The 17,661-nt window shown below is 41.2% G+C and overlaps 1 protein-coding gene across 5 annotated transcripts in view; it reads right to left on the bottom strand.

The window, feature by feature from the left end:
* Positions 1–3,909: 3,909 nt before the first annotated feature.
* Positions 3,910–17,661, bottom strand: part of LOC104604354 (uncharacterized) — a 64,878-nt gene continuing 51,126 nt past the window's right edge. For 4 of the 5 annotated variants that reach the window (XM_010268659.3, XM_088888054.1, XM_019198933.2 and 1 more), the window contains exons 8-14: positions 12,222–12,286; positions 11,659–11,834; positions 11,195–11,325; positions 11,003–11,090; positions 5,497–5,710; positions 5,188–5,288; positions 3,910–4,885 (exon numbers count right to left, since the gene is read on the bottom strand). In XM_010268659.3, coding sequence (XP_010266961.1) covers positions 4,370–4,885; positions 5,188–5,288; positions 5,497–5,710; positions 11,003–11,090; positions 11,195–11,325; positions 11,659–11,834; positions 12,222–12,286 — 1,291 coding nt within the window. In that variant the 3' untranslated portion in view covers positions 3,910–4,369. The remainder of the gene's footprint in view (positions 4,886–5,187; positions 5,289–5,496; positions 5,711–11,002; positions 11,091–11,194; positions 11,326–11,658; positions 11,835–12,221; positions 12,287–17,661) is intronic. The other variant, XM_010268666.3, reaches the window with a different exon arrangement.

Raw genomic sequence — 17,661 nt, 5'->3', positions numbered from 1 at the left:
CCTGGACGAGGAAGAGGACCGACGAGATGAGGAGGACATACTAGGCAATTTGCGGAGCTGAAGAGTGAAAACTACTGAGCTATCTGCTGAGCTGTCTATTGAGCTATGTGACCGACGAATCTGCCGCGAAGTGGATGCCAAACTCTTGCAAGTGACACTAAGGATGGAAAGGGGGAGGGACCCCTTTTCCCTTTTATAGCCATCAGTGTCACAGACCGAGGAGAGATCAACGGTACAGATGCACCCCTAGCAATTCCTCGGAAGGCCAACTGACGCAACCAATAACATGCATGAGTAAGCCTCAAAAACCAAAGTGACACCCTCGACAGGCAACAGTTGTGCCCATTAATTGTGCTAGTTCAACTACCGCACCGGTCTAACCTTCGTCACAGAGACCCGCCGTACCGATCCAACCTCCAACGCAAATCCTCGGCTAGGCTGCGCAATGGCCTGGCCGAGCATTCCCCCTCCTCGACAGCAGAACTGGGGGAGTGGTTCGGGAACCAAAAATCTGGTTCTTATTTAAGTTCCACAGTTGATGATCGAAGGACTCCTCGGCAACAACCAACACGACACGAATGATACGCATGCTCGGAAGTTCCTCAGCCAGGCAATGAACCTAGGAGACTTCATTTCTCGATTTCAAAACTGAGGGAGTGGTGATCGAGTCATGGCTGAGTTAGTCATGTGAGACACGTGGCCGCCCAACTATCGCCCTGCCACATCTTCCTAAGTCGGCCACGTCGGCATAGCTCGGCCACGTTGGGCTAGCTCAGTCACGTCGGCATAGCCCGACCGATCTACACTATTGTGGTGGCCTCCCATCTTTTCCTTTCATCCACATCAACTACATGTCACGTGAACGAGCACAACCACGGATAAAGAGGAATAAGGAAGACGACTCTGCTGGAGAATGGGACTCTATCCCAAATACCTCAGCGGCTAACCTCATCCCGGCAACCCTGGAAGCCCAATCCAACCAGGACATGGATCTTTGGCTATAAAAAGGTACTCCATGTTCAAGGTAAGGGATTGAACTTCTGAGACTTACACAACTACTTAGCTCAGACCGGCATCCTTATAGCTCGGCTCGACCATCCTTCCGCCACCTACTGACTTGAGCGTCGGAGTTCTTACCCGGGGATAACTCCTCAGGTCTCTGACTTCTGTTTCCTTGATCGCAGATCTTGAAGCGCGGCCTCGTCCTTATAGCTCGGCCCTACCCTGCCAACAAGGACTATCTAATTGCCTTCCTTGGTTCGTACACTACCTCGGATTGAGCAGCATCAATACCCTTTATCGAGTTTTGATCCGTAAGCTAGAATTGGAATGAGCTGAAATTTTGAATTTTACCGCTATTAATGGTTGCAAAGGTGGATTTACAAAACAAAACATTGTAGTCAGTTGCATAAAGAAGAAGAAGAAAGAAGAAAGGAGGTGGATTCCAAATCGTTGTTCGACCGATCAGCATTATTTTGGAAGAAGACGGGGAGAAAGGAGAGGGGAATAAAGAAGAAAAGAGAGGAAAGGGTGAATATGGATATACTAATACCAATTGCCAGTGATATTAGCAATGGGGGTGGTGACAGTGGGGAGGAAGAAGAGAGAAGAGGGGAGAAAGAAGAGGAAGAGTTAGGAAGAAAAGAGAAAATATAGGGGAAGGACAACCGGAAGGTGACTAATTTTACCTCAGTGGAGATGGTGGTTGTTAGTGGCTAATTTGGATGGAGGCATGCCTATCGAACACGGAGGAATTGACTAATTAGGGCTTTGAATTGAAATGAGGTTTTTGTCAAGAACAAGAAAAAAAATAAAATAAAATAAAAGAAAGAGGCGGAATGGGAATCACACTCCAAGGAGGTGGGAGAATTCCATTCCACCTAGAATGGAAATGAGAATCCCACTTAAAATGGGTCATTCCAATTCCAATTTCATGCGCCTGTTCTTGCAAACCAAACAGACCCAAAAAGTTTTTACCCTTTATAGAGTTTAGACTCACTCACTTCCTACGGAATGAAGGCCAACACATTTTGGGGGTATTCCTTTTTTGGATTTTGAGAGGGAGAAAGTTGGTTAATGGGATTTTGGTTCCCATTAACCAAGAATCCCATGTTCATTTTTTAGATTTATGTGAGGATCAAGGAAAGTTTATTTTCTTGGGTATCACTTACACACCCTTAGGTATCACTTACCCCGGGTAAGTGATACCTAAGGGTGTCAATGGACCGGTTTTGGATTGGACCCCGTCCAGTCCAAAATCAATTTGGATGGATTGGACAGACCAACAAGACATATTGGATTAGACTAATCCGGTGCAAAATATTTATTAGATTGGATTGGACTTGGTCCATCCATAACAAATTTATATTGGATTGGGTTGGATTAAGCTAGTATCTGGTACACTGATATAAGATAAATGTGTCAATGGACCGAGTTTGGGTTAAATCCAATCTAAATCAAAATGAATTTGAACATATTAGACAGTCCAAACATTAAATTGGACCGGTCCAAATTGGTCCAAAACATTCATTGGATTGGATTGGACCTTGTCCATTTATAATGGACTCACATTGGACTGGATCAGATTGGACCAAATCCAGTCCAATTGACACCCCTAATACCCATCTCCTAGGTGGGTAAATAACTTTCCCACCTAGGGGGAAGTTGCTAACACTTGAATGGGGCAAAAATGTCCCTTTTAATAATGGATTTTTATGGCTAAAATGGTCATTACCTTATTTGTTTAGGAAATAAAAGAACATGTGTAAATGCACTTACTTGGGTAAATGTTTTTCAGGAAAAATTTACCCAAGTAATTGCATTTACCCGGCTAAGTAACTTACCGAAAATGAACGGGGCCTTATAATTTTTAAGCCATCTAGTTAATTTAGAAGAGTGATTTAGATACACCATATTTTTTGATAAATGGGACAGGGACAGTTCCCTTAGGGCTTAGATTATGTTTGGTTTGATAGAAAACAAGAGAAACAGAATTTTTTGGAAAAAACAGCCTTTAGTGATACTTAAAGAGAGAGAAAAAAAAGAAACACTTGTATTATCAAACAAGTAAAGGAAAATACTTCAAGGAACGGCCAGCCAGGATGTTGTTCATTGGACGGTTGGACCCAATTTCAATCCTAATGCGTTTTATAGATGATACTGGGGTATTTGGTACAAAAACCACTTATTATGAAAGCATACAGTGGCATTGCATTGCTGTTGGGTTTTGGTTTAATAAATACAAATTTATTTTTTTAGAAGGCCCGTCAGGGTATAAATAAACAAATACAAATTTATGAGAACTATGTATTGTCCCATCATCATATGAGTGCCATTTCAACTAGAAAAATGAGTGTGAAAACATGATGTTTAATGTAAAAACAGCAATTTGTATTAATCAATTCAAAACATTCTTAAAACATCTTAAATGAAAAAATCTCCCTCCCAAATTTGTATTGATAAACCCAAAATCCAACACAACACAACAATAGTACCAAACATATCTTATGTGGTTGTCTTTGTGAGGTGTAACTCATCCTCTATTTGGTCTTTACACGTGCAAAACTTGGCCATTTTATGAAGCATGGCTCATTAACCTGACGTGAATATTATTTATTATTTTCCCTCAATCGCAAAGAGTGGAAAGACTTGAACTTTTTAACAAAGGTCGACACATCCGAAGATTTGCAATTTGTATACTGCAAGTACCCACGAAAGGTATCTTGTGAGTTGTAATTTAACCGAATGGCATATATCTTGGACTGTTTGCAGATGCAGGGAGGTCAACAAATTTATTTCTTTTGGATCCACTGAAGTTGTAAATGACTTAGAAATATGCATATCATGGCTCATGCAAACTCTTTTGCACGCGATCAGGGAGGGGAAAAACTGAAGAATCTACTCCGCTCAGCCTTAATCCCAATTATTTGGGGTTGGGTACCTCTATACGAATCCTGACCCGACAGTTATTGCTGTATCAAGAGCCAAATACAAACCCATGATATGCTTACAGAAACACACCACACAAAACCTGCTTCTAGAGCAAAATATTACACTCGATCAATACCAATATTAAGCTACACGAATGCTGTATCCAGTAGATTGAAACATTACAAAATTCTCCTGAACTTTTGGTTCCCAGTAGGCTTCATATTCATTGTTGTATTTGCCTGGTTTGTGCAGCTACTTGTTAACTGTGTGTGATTTGGTATAGCAGAACCCCCTCCATTGCTGCAGGAAAAATTTGGTGTGCACTGAGCATCGAGCCTCCAATCCTTATCTGAAACCCATACATTTCCGTGGGTTTCATGGAATTAAAAATTACAATCACCTACTCAACTTCTACAACACTCATTAAGAATTACAGTAATTATCCGGTGGGTCCTGAACTTATAACATCCATGTCAATGTCATCCTCATCACTGTAATCCCCTTGATCCACTGCTGGTTGTTTTAATCTCCGGAATATTTCATCAAGGGACTCGGATGACGAAACAAGGGAAACAAGGTCTTTTTCCCGAACTTGGCGAAGAGGCATAAATCTCTTGGCACCTATATTATCCTTTATACTTTGAAATCCTGTCTTCACTGATTCCCATGTTGAGGAGAGCCTAGAAGAAGGCACCCCTGCTTCATTACCAGAATTCTGGTGGTTCTGAGATTTGCTTGTATCAAGCAAAGAGACTGTATTGGGAGCAATGTTCTCCATTTCTTTTTTACTGGATGTTTCTTTATTCTGTTCTTTTATGTTGGTAGACTTGTTTCCAGTTGCTTCAGTGCTCGTGTCATATTTCCAGGTCTCTTCTTTCAAGGGTTTTGATTGGCTTCCCTTTCCACTGTCCTTGGCCAAACTGGATGTTGGCTTCATTTCAATAGCAGCCTTGTCCTGAAGGCCATCTCAAGATTAGCAGTAGAATATTGCCCCACTTGTTAGGTTGGAAAATGGTAAAAGAATAAGAAAATGACAAAATGAAGGTTACTGACAACAAAAAGGGAAGAATTTGATGACCAAAACAAAAAGAGAGGAATTTGATGACAAAATCAGTGTCACAAATTTGTGTTTATTGGTAAATAGATCTGATAGTGCATCATGACAGGCATTTCCATGATGCATAACAATATAAATAGCAAAAACAAAATGATAGTATCACCACAGGGTTCCACCGACAATAAAGCAGTTCTACATACTGTGCTATTGCTTCCAGACTCAACATCTACATTGCTGAAATTCCTTGCCAATGGGATGACATGCTCACCAACCTTACGCCCTTGTTCAAGCCAAGATCGCTCTGTAGGAAATTTTTTTTTTCTTTTTCAATAATTCAAGCCTAAATAGGAAAATTGAAATCATTCACAGAGAAGAGTAAAAAAAAGGTTTTGTATAGAAGCCTTGTGGCATAGGTCCATACTGTCATGACCTCACCTAATGGGAGTGCAAAAGAATGTCGAACTACATACTGCATGCAAATAGGGAAAATGAGATCAGGACCTATTTACCTTTTTGCAGGATGATTATTCCTGAAGCATCAAGTCCATCCAGATTATCAGCCTCATTTTGGAACCTGAACCTCTTCCAGCTTCCGAAAAAATCAATTACCCGGCCAAAGAAATTGCTTGCAACTAGTAGGGTATATAGAACCATAATAAGTGGATAGATTTTATTAAATCCTTGCCCAAAGAAAGGGACTGCATCATCAATGTTCCCCATTCTCTGCAGATCAAACCAGAAACTTATCACCCTTCAAGAACCCTTTTTTTTTTTGAAAAAGATGTTGAAGAATCAATTTTAAGATTCATAGAGAGCAGATGATGGGTAAGGACCTTTTTTAAAATGCAGTCCACCTCTTCCAACTCCAAAACCCCAGATAGCTGGGACCAACATTAAGTAATGGAAAAGGACGCTATGTTGAACAAATTCTGATGGATATTAAAGGAAAAGATCTAGTTTTGGACAAATAATTTCATTATCCCAAGGAGAGACCTGGAAACAATTTGAAAGACAGGTTTATTATGATTGGCAGCTGGGTCAGAATCTGAGAAGGGCTTCATATGTAAAATTTTCTTCCCAGTATCACCCATGTAGCACATGTATGCACAACAAAGACACCCTTTCCTGATTTTTTTTGTTGAAGACCTTAAGTTTAAGGTGAAGTCTTGTCACAAGTGACCATTTTGCCGCGCCTTCAAGTGCCATCACCACATCCACAGCATGCCATCCGAGTGTCCAAGTGTGTGTCTTGGGTGGGACATTGCATGTATTTTGTATGGGGGAGATTGCCAATGGCATTATTGTAATTCTGTAGTATGATTTTTCACCTTTTTGATGTTTCTTATTGTCACTCCCCCAAAAGCTTAACGTACTCTTTGAGGGGAGGTAGGTAGTCGATTGAGTCAATAGCGTGTAAAGGTTAAGCACGAGATCCCCTCGACACTGAACTATGTGCTTGTGCTTACCATCAATCAATGCAATACAAGTAGCCTTTTGACTAATTTGTGTGCCTTCTTGTTGTTGCCTTTTGTGTGTTGTTGCTTGCACCCGTAGGCTTTCTTGACCCCATCGAGTGCCACACGGAGCCTTGTTGAATAGCCCCGTGACAGTTGGTATCAGAGCAGGAGCTCCTTTCTAGCCATTCGACCCGTGACGCGAGTGACAGCATGAAGCACAACAAGGACATCGTGGAGGAGATCGAGCATGGACTCTCCACATCCCTTGAGCCCGATGATGTGCCCGCCGACGACATCAGCAAGGACAAGGCACCAAAGCCTAGCAAACATGAGAAATCCACCAACAAGCATGCAGCCATTGACTTGCGCATGCTACAATGCAAGGCCACTGTAGGTGAGATGCGAGATTCGGTAGACAAGCTACACCAAAACATGGAAGCCATGGAGAGTACATTGGTGGAAGTGGAAGGCCACCTAAGCGGAGTCGTGGATGAGGTCCGTGAAATACTCAATGGCACGCTGAAGGAAATTTGCAGCACCGCGCACCAACAAGAAGGAAGCTCATCCAACTCGCATATCCAAGACAAGCTTGACAGCTTTCAAGCCCAACTCGACGAGATGAAGAGAGAGTGGGCACCATGGAGAAGAACCATCTCCACATCAATGGCCACTCAGACCGAACTGAACGAGATGAAGACTGAATGGGCAGCTTTGAAGTCTGCCCTAAACACCTCCGTTGATGTCCAAGCTCAACTTGAGGAAATCAAGGGGGAGTGTGCCATCATGAAGAGAGCAATTGCCAACCCGACCAGCACCTCAGCCTTGCACACTCCTTCCTACATCAAGATTTGGGAGCCAACTCCCTATTTGGGCACTCGCGATGCACAAGAGCTTGACAACTTCTTGTGGCAAATGGAACAATACCTTGCTGCAGCCAATGTGGTTGATAAAAGGACTTAGGTACGTACAACTACAATGTATTTAACTGATACAGCTACATTGTGGTGGCGCAGAAAGTGTGTTGACATAGAACACGGTACGTGCACCATACAATCATGGGCCGATTTTAAGCGAGAGCTGAAGAAACAATTTTATCCAGAGAATGTGGAGTTCCTTGCCCACCGAAGGATGAAGTCCCTCAAGCACGGTGACTCGCTCCACGAGTATGTGAGGGAATTCTCTGCTCTCACATTAGAAGTCATCATCATGTCAGATAAAGACCTACTGTTCAACTTCATGGATGGCCTAAAGCCTTGAGCCGAGCTCGAGCTCCAGCGATGCAATGTTCAAGACCTTGCCTCTGCCATGGCCGTGGCCGAACAACTTAGTGAACTGAGATTGTCGAATGACAAAGGGACCAAACAAGCCAGCCCATGTGCCGCACACTTGAGTGGGGGAGACAGACAACCAAGTCCCCCGAGAGAGAAGCAGCCCTATCACAACCAGCCAGCACAGTACCAAAAGGGAAAGCACCCACAAGGAAGTCGCAACTCCTACAACAACAAGTACCAAGGTAGACCAACCCGTCCACCTACATGCTACATTTGTGGGGAGGAACACTTGACAAGACATTGCCCAAAGCGGGAGAAGCTAAATGCCCTCATTGCCAAGTTGAGTGATGACGAGCATAGTGATGGGGAGTGGAGTACATAGGCGCCAAGAGTGGGCACCCTACAACTTTTCAATGCTATGATGAAGAAAGGGGCTACTTCCAAACATCCCGCCTCAGTTAAGAGAGGACTGAGGTATGTTGATGTAACCCTTGGTGGGAGGCCAACTAGAGCCTTAGTTGACACGGGGGCCACTCACAACTTCATATCCATTGCGGAGGCCAAGAAACTTAATTTGGCCATCTCCAAAGAGCCCGGCTGGCTCAAAGCAGTTAACACAGGTGCCAAACCTACTGAAGGCATGGCTTGCCAAGTAAGACTACAACTCGGCACCTGGGATGGAGAGATTGACCTCTCTGTTGTTCACATGGATGACTTCGATGTTGTCCTTGGAATGGACTTCATGATACAGGCAAAAGCGGCACCGACGCCTCACCATGACACTTTGATGATCTTGGACGAGCAGTCACCTTGCATGGTCAACATGATTGCCTCGGCCAGTGCCAAGAAGAAGCAAGTCACAGCCTTGCAACTCCAACACCAACCTCAACCTCAAGGGATGGCAAAGAGATCTACAACCACCACCACTATTGCAACCAGAAGTGATCGCAACGACTCCAAGAAGAAGTCAGCGCTAGCGTCAGTGCCAACACCGCTATAGCACTAGCAACAGCAGCGGAAGCCACCTTTGCAGCAAAAGCCGCGTATGCCTGCAACTGATGGGCCCAAGAGAAGACCCAAGGCCAACCTCAATTATAATCGTACCCACTACCTCAATCATCGGGGAGAGTGAGTGTCACCCAAGCAATATAGAAATCACAATCCCACCCCGCCCAAACCACGTAGTAGCACGGTGAGCAGCCATCCTTGGGAAAAAATGCAAGGGAACCAATACCCGATAAATCCAAACCATCATTTTGACCCAGCCTTGGCCACCAATTTTCCAACCACCACTGGGGAACGTCCAAAATCCTACCTTGAAGCAGCCAGGTAGGGACCAAACTTAGGGACTAGCCATAGGTTTTCCCACCATCAAGGACATCCACAAGCCATCCACCCAACCTCCTATCCGAGCCTTGAAAGAAACCCTGTTCGTGGAGCAGTTGAAGAACCTTCCTTCACCAACAAGAAGTTCGAGCCACAAGCAGAAGCTGGTCTTCGAGGACGAAGACGGAATTGAGTGGGGGAGAATGTCACAAGTAACCATTTTGCTGCGCCTTCAAGTGCCATCACCACACCCACAGCATGCCATCCGAGTGTCAAGTGTGTGTCTTGGGTGGGACATTGCATGTATTTTGTATGGGGGGGATTGCCAATGGCATTATTGTAATTTTGTAGTATGATTTTTCACAATAGCGTGTAAAGGTTAAGCACGAGATCCCCTCGACACTGAACTATGTGCTTGTGCTTACCATCAATCAATGCAATACAAGTAGCCTTTTGACTAATTTGTGTGCCTTCTTGTTGCCTTTTGTGTGTTATTGCTTACATTCGTAGGCTTTCTTGACCCCATCGAGTGTCGCACGGGGCCTTGTTGAATAGCCTCGTGACAGTCTAGCATTGATTGGCTTACACCGACAAAAAAATGGCCAATCTAGAGTCACTCATCAGGTGGAAAAATTTTGGACTAGATCACACCAGACAATGTTTTGACCAATGCCCAAGTTTGTCATATACACGTGACCAGCTATCGCAAAAAGAATTGCAATAGCTAAGTGATGTGCGTAATATCGGCCAGCCATAAACCCCTGTTACTGGATCTAATCCTCCACAAAAAATGTAAGAAATTCTGCATATTTTTACCAATTCAGAGTAAAAAAAGGTGTTGCTCCTTTGGAAAACTGGCATAAAGTTCAGCCAAATGGTCCTGATTCAAGAGAAATTCATGAGGAAGTAGGATCTCTTTAGGATCTACTCCAGCGTCTGAAAATTGGTTAATCAATAAATATACATGTACTTGGTGTCCCACTCAAGGAAAAGACCCAAGTCCTAGTAGCCCCACCAAGTGGTGATTCAACATATATTCTACAACTTGGAACCAAACCAATTTTGGAGCAGCTTTGTGATAAAGGAACCAAACAGAAAAAAACATTAATACTGCAAAGATCAATGCACCAATTGTGGTAGAAGGGGTTGCAAGTTGAAGGGCCTAGAAGGTGTAGGGGAAGACCAAAAAGGACATTGGTTGAAGTCACTAAAAACTTAACAATGGATATGGCATTAAACAGAACAGAATCGCGAAACAGGATTCATGTAGACGACCCCATATAATTGGGATAAGACTTGGATGATGATGACATCACACCATGTGAATTCTCAGTCAGGCCCATATAGAGCATTCTTCCTCCCCACCTCCAATGAATACAACAAAGAACAAAAAAAAAAAAAAAAAGAAAAACAAGAACAACTACAAAGAAAATTGACAGACGCTTCTGCAAATCACATAAGACTTGGCTTCACCTGAGGCAGCAAAATAAATAAAAATAAGAAAGGTCATTACACAGTGCTAATCACAGTTATCTGGGGTCTTCAGATACAGACCTAATGTCTGGCTTTTTAGCATGAAATGGCTGCTCTAAAGATTTGAATCTGCATTTTCGTGTTTGTCATCTTGATATTTTACCATTGCATCAAGAAGTGCCCCCCTAGAAAAATTGAAGGAACCCCAAATTTGTTGAAAATACAAAAATGCAAAGACCAACCTCATGTGCTCAAAAGAACTAGATGAGCTCTTGAAAGTAACGAGGAAAAAGTTATGTGAGATGGTTGAAAGATATGATGAGAAAATCTCAACAGTAGAAAGTTAAGGCACAAGAATATATGGCGCTTCTACCTTATGCAAAAATTTCCCATGCTTTAATATGTCATTCACTTATTTAATTTTATCTTCAGCTTATGACAGAGTAAGGTGAGGACAATAAACATATGTGATGTAAGAGGAGACTGACCTTTTCAAAGATAGTTTTGGCCTTTCCACCAAGGCTAATGAGATTGAGAAAGTTGTAAGAAATTGGAGGTGCATATCTTGCAACCATCCTAGTAGAAATGCTCAAAAGAAATTTACTAATCAACTCCAATTTCAATAGAAAACTCACAAGATGAACATCATATTGTATTCATGCATCTATTGAGTAACTTACGAGCAAATCATAAGCAAACTGACTGAGCTTGTTTGTCTTGGTGTTAATGAGTAAAACATCAGCATTCCAATTTTGAACAAGGAATAATACGTGCAAATGCACATATACATCAGAGGAATGAAAGCAGTTATCTGCAAAGAAAAAAAAATGAAATAATTAATCTAAAGCAGAAAAGTTCAGAAACAAAAAGATGTATGATGAGAAGCTCAGACCAACCATCAAGAGTAAAAGAATGACTTGAAAGGAAAAGGTTGCTATATTTATAGAGTTCCTACAGTAGTGCAAAACAACCAAGAATTCTGTAACCCAGAAATCCTTCTAAGAGAATTCAATTCAATCAGTAGCAGATATAAAAAGTAAGTACTCCAAAAAACTATAAAAAAAGGTCCCTCCTACTAAGGGCACTAAAACTTGGAAGAGATAATATAAACCTAAAGTAGAATTCAAACAATTAAAAAATTTACCTGTACAAGAACCTCTTGCTTTCTGACAGAATTTATGAGAATGGAGAAAAGAGATAAATCGACTCCACTTGGCAGTATAGTAGCCTCTGCTAAAAGAATTGCAGCAGACATGCAACCAAGCATAATGGCCAAGAGCTTCCCAAGTTGTTTCCTAAGTATACATCGCCAGACCAACTCTGCAAAATACACCAGTTATATCAGGGAACAGGATTAAGTTTAAGAAACACTGAAAAAAGTTATCTGCTAATCTACTCCAATTATTCAGGGTCTGAAATGCCTGTTTGACCCCTACGTTTGAAAATAATGATAACTTTACCATCCCTTCCATTTTCGTTCATTGAGGAACAATCAGAAACATAAAATAAGACCATGAACATGGGGATATTTTGAATTGACAGTTTGCCTAAGAAATATTTATTAACATTTAACATCTAAACATACCTTCAACTAGAATAGAACAATATTTATTAACATTTAACATCTCAACAGGTCAGCACCAGATATCTAGCATGCATCATAAGAATGTCCAAACAAGTCGAATATATTGACAGATAAAAAATTACCTGTTGTATCAAAAAAAGATCCTAGTTTTCCAGTTCGACCAGGTCTGAAACTTGAAACATATTTCCTGAAAAGATTTTAAAAACTTAAAGTCAATAAAATATTAATGCCTGTGATCAATACTCTCTCTTTTATGTTCCTCAATAAATTCTTTAATTGTCAATGATCCAAAAGAAAAGAAAACAATCCTTAAAACCCACAGGAAATTGAACTGGAGATGAGGGTAGGCTTGGTAAAGCCAGCCAAATTGGGAGCACACGACAATGCCAGAGTACAATATACAATTTAAAAAGAATACATCCCTTCGCATTAACAAGAAAACTATGGTAATGTTCTTTTTTTTTTCTGAAAATGCTAAGGCAATTTAAATTATTAAATAATCAAAGAAGATACAACTAACACTGGCTGGGCCTAGAAGAAGCCATAAACTGTAACCATCAACATCATCAAAGAGACCATATTTGAAAACTAGAAAAGAACATTAAATGATGGAAATGAATGGAAAGGAACATCTCTGAACTTTTTGTCCATCACCACCCAAGAGTAAATTCTTCTGACACTGCCTTTTAATAATTCTGTCTCCTATTACTTTCCCTCCAAGTTGACCATAGGATGGCTTCTGGAATGGAACTCCATGCTGCTTTGCCTCTTTTAGCAAGCCCCACCACACCACCAAGCTATCAATACTTTTTTTGCATGTTTTCGATTATTTTTGCAACCAGGCAGTGTATGAAAGATGATCTGCTGTTAATTTCTCACCATTGCATAGCACACAACCAGAATCAGCGATCAACATCCCTCTTCTTATGAGGCTGACTCAAGTGGGGCATTTGCCCCACATTGTTGACTGTTATCCATACTAGAAAAGCAATTCTGGATGGTGGAAGAGATCCATATACCACTTTGTGTGGAAATTTTATCGTCCTTCACCACTCTCTTATCATTAGACTCCAGTATTACATGCTATCCTTGAAGTTAGACAGGCCCACATTCAGCCACCTCCCATTCTTGCAGATTTCTTCAACAATTTGGAACCCGGACAACTTTATTCTCCTCACTTCGAAACTACCATGCCACTATCACTTTTTTTTCCTGTGTTTTCAGACCTGCAAGGGTTTGAGAGTGGTTTGGAGAAGAAGACAAGAGAATGAGAAGAATGGGCAGCCAGAAGGAGAGGTCTTAGCCGGCCCTAAATCTTTTATTAAGATTGCAACTTAAGAAAAAAACAAGAAGGGACAGAGGTGCCCCTGTTTAGTGGTTCTCTTAACAAAAAACTTAAAACACTATTGGGCCTAATAACTAAAGCCCAATAACAACACTAAACACTAATAAGAGTCATGTGACAGTGAATTATGTAATTTTGTCTTCAAATCAGAATCAACAGGTCTTCTTTGCAAAAAGCAGAGATATAATTAATGGGACCATATAATACCCCAAATGGTCCTTCACCCAAAATAATAGGTCTTGTTCAATAGAGTGAATTATGTAATATGAGAATTTCTTCATTCTCAACCTCAACCTTGCAATCAACTGTCTCCACCAGCTAACCTCTAATGCCACTTCTCAAGTAATGCCATCTTCATCAATCTAAAAATTGTAATCTCCAATACACTTTTTGGGGTGTATACAACTCTTCCCCCATTCCTTTCCATAGGAAAGACTATGTTAATATTCTTACCTTAGGCCTTTTTGTTCTGCCTGTACAAATCATCCTCAATCCCTTATCTTACCAAATTGCCCTCATCATACATTTATTTTATTTGTTTTGTTAGATGGATACAATTTGTAGAAACAAACTCAGCCAGTTCTTTTTAATTATCAATCAGACCAAGAGAGTTTTATTAGATGAGTAAAAGAAAGAAGAGTACATGCCCAAATTCAGTCGGGTTGATCCAAGGTCAGACTGTTACGATAATCAGGCTTTTTTTACTATTGTTGAGTTTTGGTCTGATAACACTTATTTTTATTTACATAGCATAGTTAGGGTGTTATTGAGCCCAAGGCCCATTAGTTTATGTTTTAAGTTAAGAGTGTTTATTCAGTTCTTACAAGTAGTCAACTTACTAAGGGCATACTTGTCTTTGTACTCTGTTTTTATTTGTGAGTATATAAGCTAATGAAAGGGGCGGCCAGACCTAATTTTGGCTTCTCCCATTCTCTTTAATCTCTCTCCTCTTTCTTTCTCAGCATAAAGCTTCTCTCCTCTTTCTTTTCACCTTTCTTTCACAGTTTTTATATCAAAACAGATCTTCCAAACTTCTCTACTTGATATTAGAGCAAGTTTAGAGACTTTTTGAGCTCCTCCATCATGCAGCCCTAGATTGGACCACTGCATGATGAGGTAAAGGGCTGATTGAGGACTTCAGGTAAGGCCGGTTTTTTGGATTTTTTGGTGGATTTGCAATCTTTTGTAGTTGGTATAGGGTTTAGCACCAAAATCAGGAAGAATTGGAGAAAAGGAGAAGAGTCCTAATTTAGTAGGACTCTTCAATTTTGACCTAAGAAGTGGCGCTTAGATTTTCTAGGGTTCCTTGAGGTTTTCTGAAGGGGGCGTTAAAGTCCTAGCCCTTTTAGAGGCCTCTGGAGGGAGTGGCAGCCTCTTCTATCTTCTTTTGCTCCTACGGAAAAGGGAATCTTTGGAGGAAGGGGCTTCTAGGGTACTAGGAAGGTGTTTGAGGTTTCTAAAGGAGATAAATACCTTTCTTTTCATCTTAAATTGATTTCCTAGTCTGTTCTAGGAGTTATGGAGGGTTTTGGAGTTGAAAACAAATTTGCAGGTGAAATGGGACCGGGGGAGGAGGTGCTAGAGATTTCTTTGGGGTTAGGACCATCACTACAGTCAAGTTGGATGGTACAAACTACTTAGAATGGTCACAATCTGCAAAGATAGCCATTGGAGCTCATGGGAAATTGGGGCATGTCACTAGTGAAGAAAATAAACCTGAAACTAACTACTCCCAGTGGGTATAGGAAAACTACATGGTGATGACTTGGTTGTGCAATTCCATGTTACCCCATATAAGTAAGCATTTTTTATGGGCTAACACAACTAAGGAGATTTGGGATGAAGTAGTAGAAACTTATTCACAGAATGAGAATGTTGCTAGAGTGTACCGGTTGAGAAACCAGGTGATTGCTACTAAACAGGGAGATAAGTATGCTTCTATTTATTTTTTAGCCCTCAAAACCTTATGGCAAGAGATAGATCATATTGAGACTGTGGTTTGGGAAAGTAGCAAAGATGCAACAACTTATTAGAAACTGGTAGAGAAGAATAAGGTTTTTGAGTTTCTAGCAGGGCTTGACCCTGAGTATGACATTGCACGACATCATATTCTTTCTCGAAATAGTGTAACTCTCTCTCAGGCATATAACTCTGTGTCTGGAGAGGAAAGTAGGAGTAATGTGATGATGAGGAACCTAAGAGCAGTCAACTATGGTTAGCATAGTAAAGCCCAAGCCAAGTTAGGACAAGGGTGGAAATGAACCGAGGAAGGAAGACAAGAAGGACCTGATATGTGACTACTGTAAGAAACCTAAACATACCAGAGATACCTGCTAGAAGCTTTACCCACACCTTATACTGAGCCAACTCAAAAACAAGAAGGGAAATGTGAATATGGCAGTGACTGGTGATCTATCAAGACCACCTACTACAGCTTCTCTAGATTCTGTTGCAGCAGCTGTAGTGAGGGTAGAATTGGAAAGATATGGACAGTTTCTGAATCAGAGGGATACAACCAATTCCAACTCATTATCAAGTGGACAACAAGGTGCAGGTGGATCAGGAGGTAGCCATTCTACTTCATTTGCACATATAGGTAGTTCACATGCCACTGTAAATTATGTATCCACTACAGGTAAGGGGGGACCTCCCTCGATTATAAACTTAGGAGCCTTAGAACATATGACCAACATTTCCACCATTTTCTCCTCATATAACCTTTGCTCTTGCAGAGATAGAGTTACCACTTCTTGTTCCAGCTCCTTTGTCCACTCCAATGTCTAACCCATCTACTTCACCCACTTTGCCACCTCTATTGCATCCTGCCTCTCAGTGTTTTACATGACAATGCCTACGACAACACAAGAAGGTTGATTCCACAGCAGAGGAACCCACGTCACTCCCTATTGGCTCATCGGAGATTCCATGTTCAATTGACACAGACCCAGGTATGCCTTTTGTTTCCTCTGATGGTTTAGTTCCTATTGATACTACTATCATTGTTCCTAACACCATTGCAGATGACCTAGATCTCCCTATTGCAATCCGGAAATGGAAGAGGAAGTGTAGTGCTCATTGCATCTCACACTATCTTTCCTATGGCGGATTATCCCCTTCATATCGAGCCATCCTTTCCTCCCTCGACTCTATGTCTATACCCAAGAGTTTTAGTAAGGCTCTCTCCAAACCTGAGTAGAAGACAACTATGTAGGAGGAAATGAAAGTATTGATTAAAAATTAGACATGGGAGATTGTGGATATACCTGATTGCAAGAAGGCAAATGGATGCAAATGGGTTTATACAATGAAATACAAAGCTTATAGGAGTATAGAAAGGTACAGGGAGAGGCTAGTTGCAAAAGGGTACACTCGGACTTATGGCATAGATTACTTGGAGACTTTTGCACCAGTGGCAAAGATGAGTTCAATATGGATTCTTCTATCACTAGCAGGTACATACTGTTGGCCACTTTTCCAACTTGATGTGAAGAATGCTTTTCTTAATGGGGACTTGCAAGAGGACCTTCCAACTAGCTTTTGCAATGATGTGGATAAAGGAAAGGTATGTAGATTGAAGAAGCAATCACCGGAAGCTTGGTTTGATAGGTTTAGAAGTGCATTGGTTGTATTTGGCTATACTCAAACTCAATCTGATCATACTCTTTTTGTGAAGAGGAAGGGGTCACCAGTGTTAGTTTTGATAATGTATGTGGATAACATTGTAATCACAGGAAATGATCTGAGTGAGATTGATACCTTAAAGAAGAACTTGCACAAAGAGTTTAGATTAAGGATCTTGAGGAGCTAAAGGTACTTTCTGGGCATTGAGGTGGCAAGGTCTAAGCATGGGATCTTCATCTCACAGAGGAGGTATGTTCTGGATCTATTACAAGAGACAAGAAAACTTGGGGCAAGGGCAGTTGATACACCTAATGATCAAAACCATAGGATAAATGCTTCGGAAGGTGAACTAGTGAAGGATGTTGGAAGGTATCAAAGATTAGTGGGCCGGTTGCTATACTTATGTATGACATGACCAAACATCTCTTATGTAGTGAGTGTAGTGAGTCAATACATGCCTACCGCACGAGTTCAGCATTGGGGTGTTGATTAGGCAGGGTATCTAGATGATAGGAGATCTACATCAGGAGTTTACACTCTTGTTGGAGGTAATCTAGTTTCATGGAAAGAGTAAGAAAAAAAACAATTGTGGCAAG

Source organism: Nelumbo nucifera, chromosome 5 (assembly GCF_055504915.1).
Source record: "Nelumbo nucifera cultivar China Antique chromosome 5, China Antique-T2T, whole genome shotgun sequence".
Lineage (NCBI taxonomy): Eukaryota > Viridiplantae > Streptophyta > Magnoliopsida > Proteales > Nelumbonaceae > Nelumbo > Nelumbo nucifera.
The sequence above is the reverse complement of the archived record's forward strand: the minus strand, read 5'-3'. Positions and strand labels throughout refer to the sequence as shown.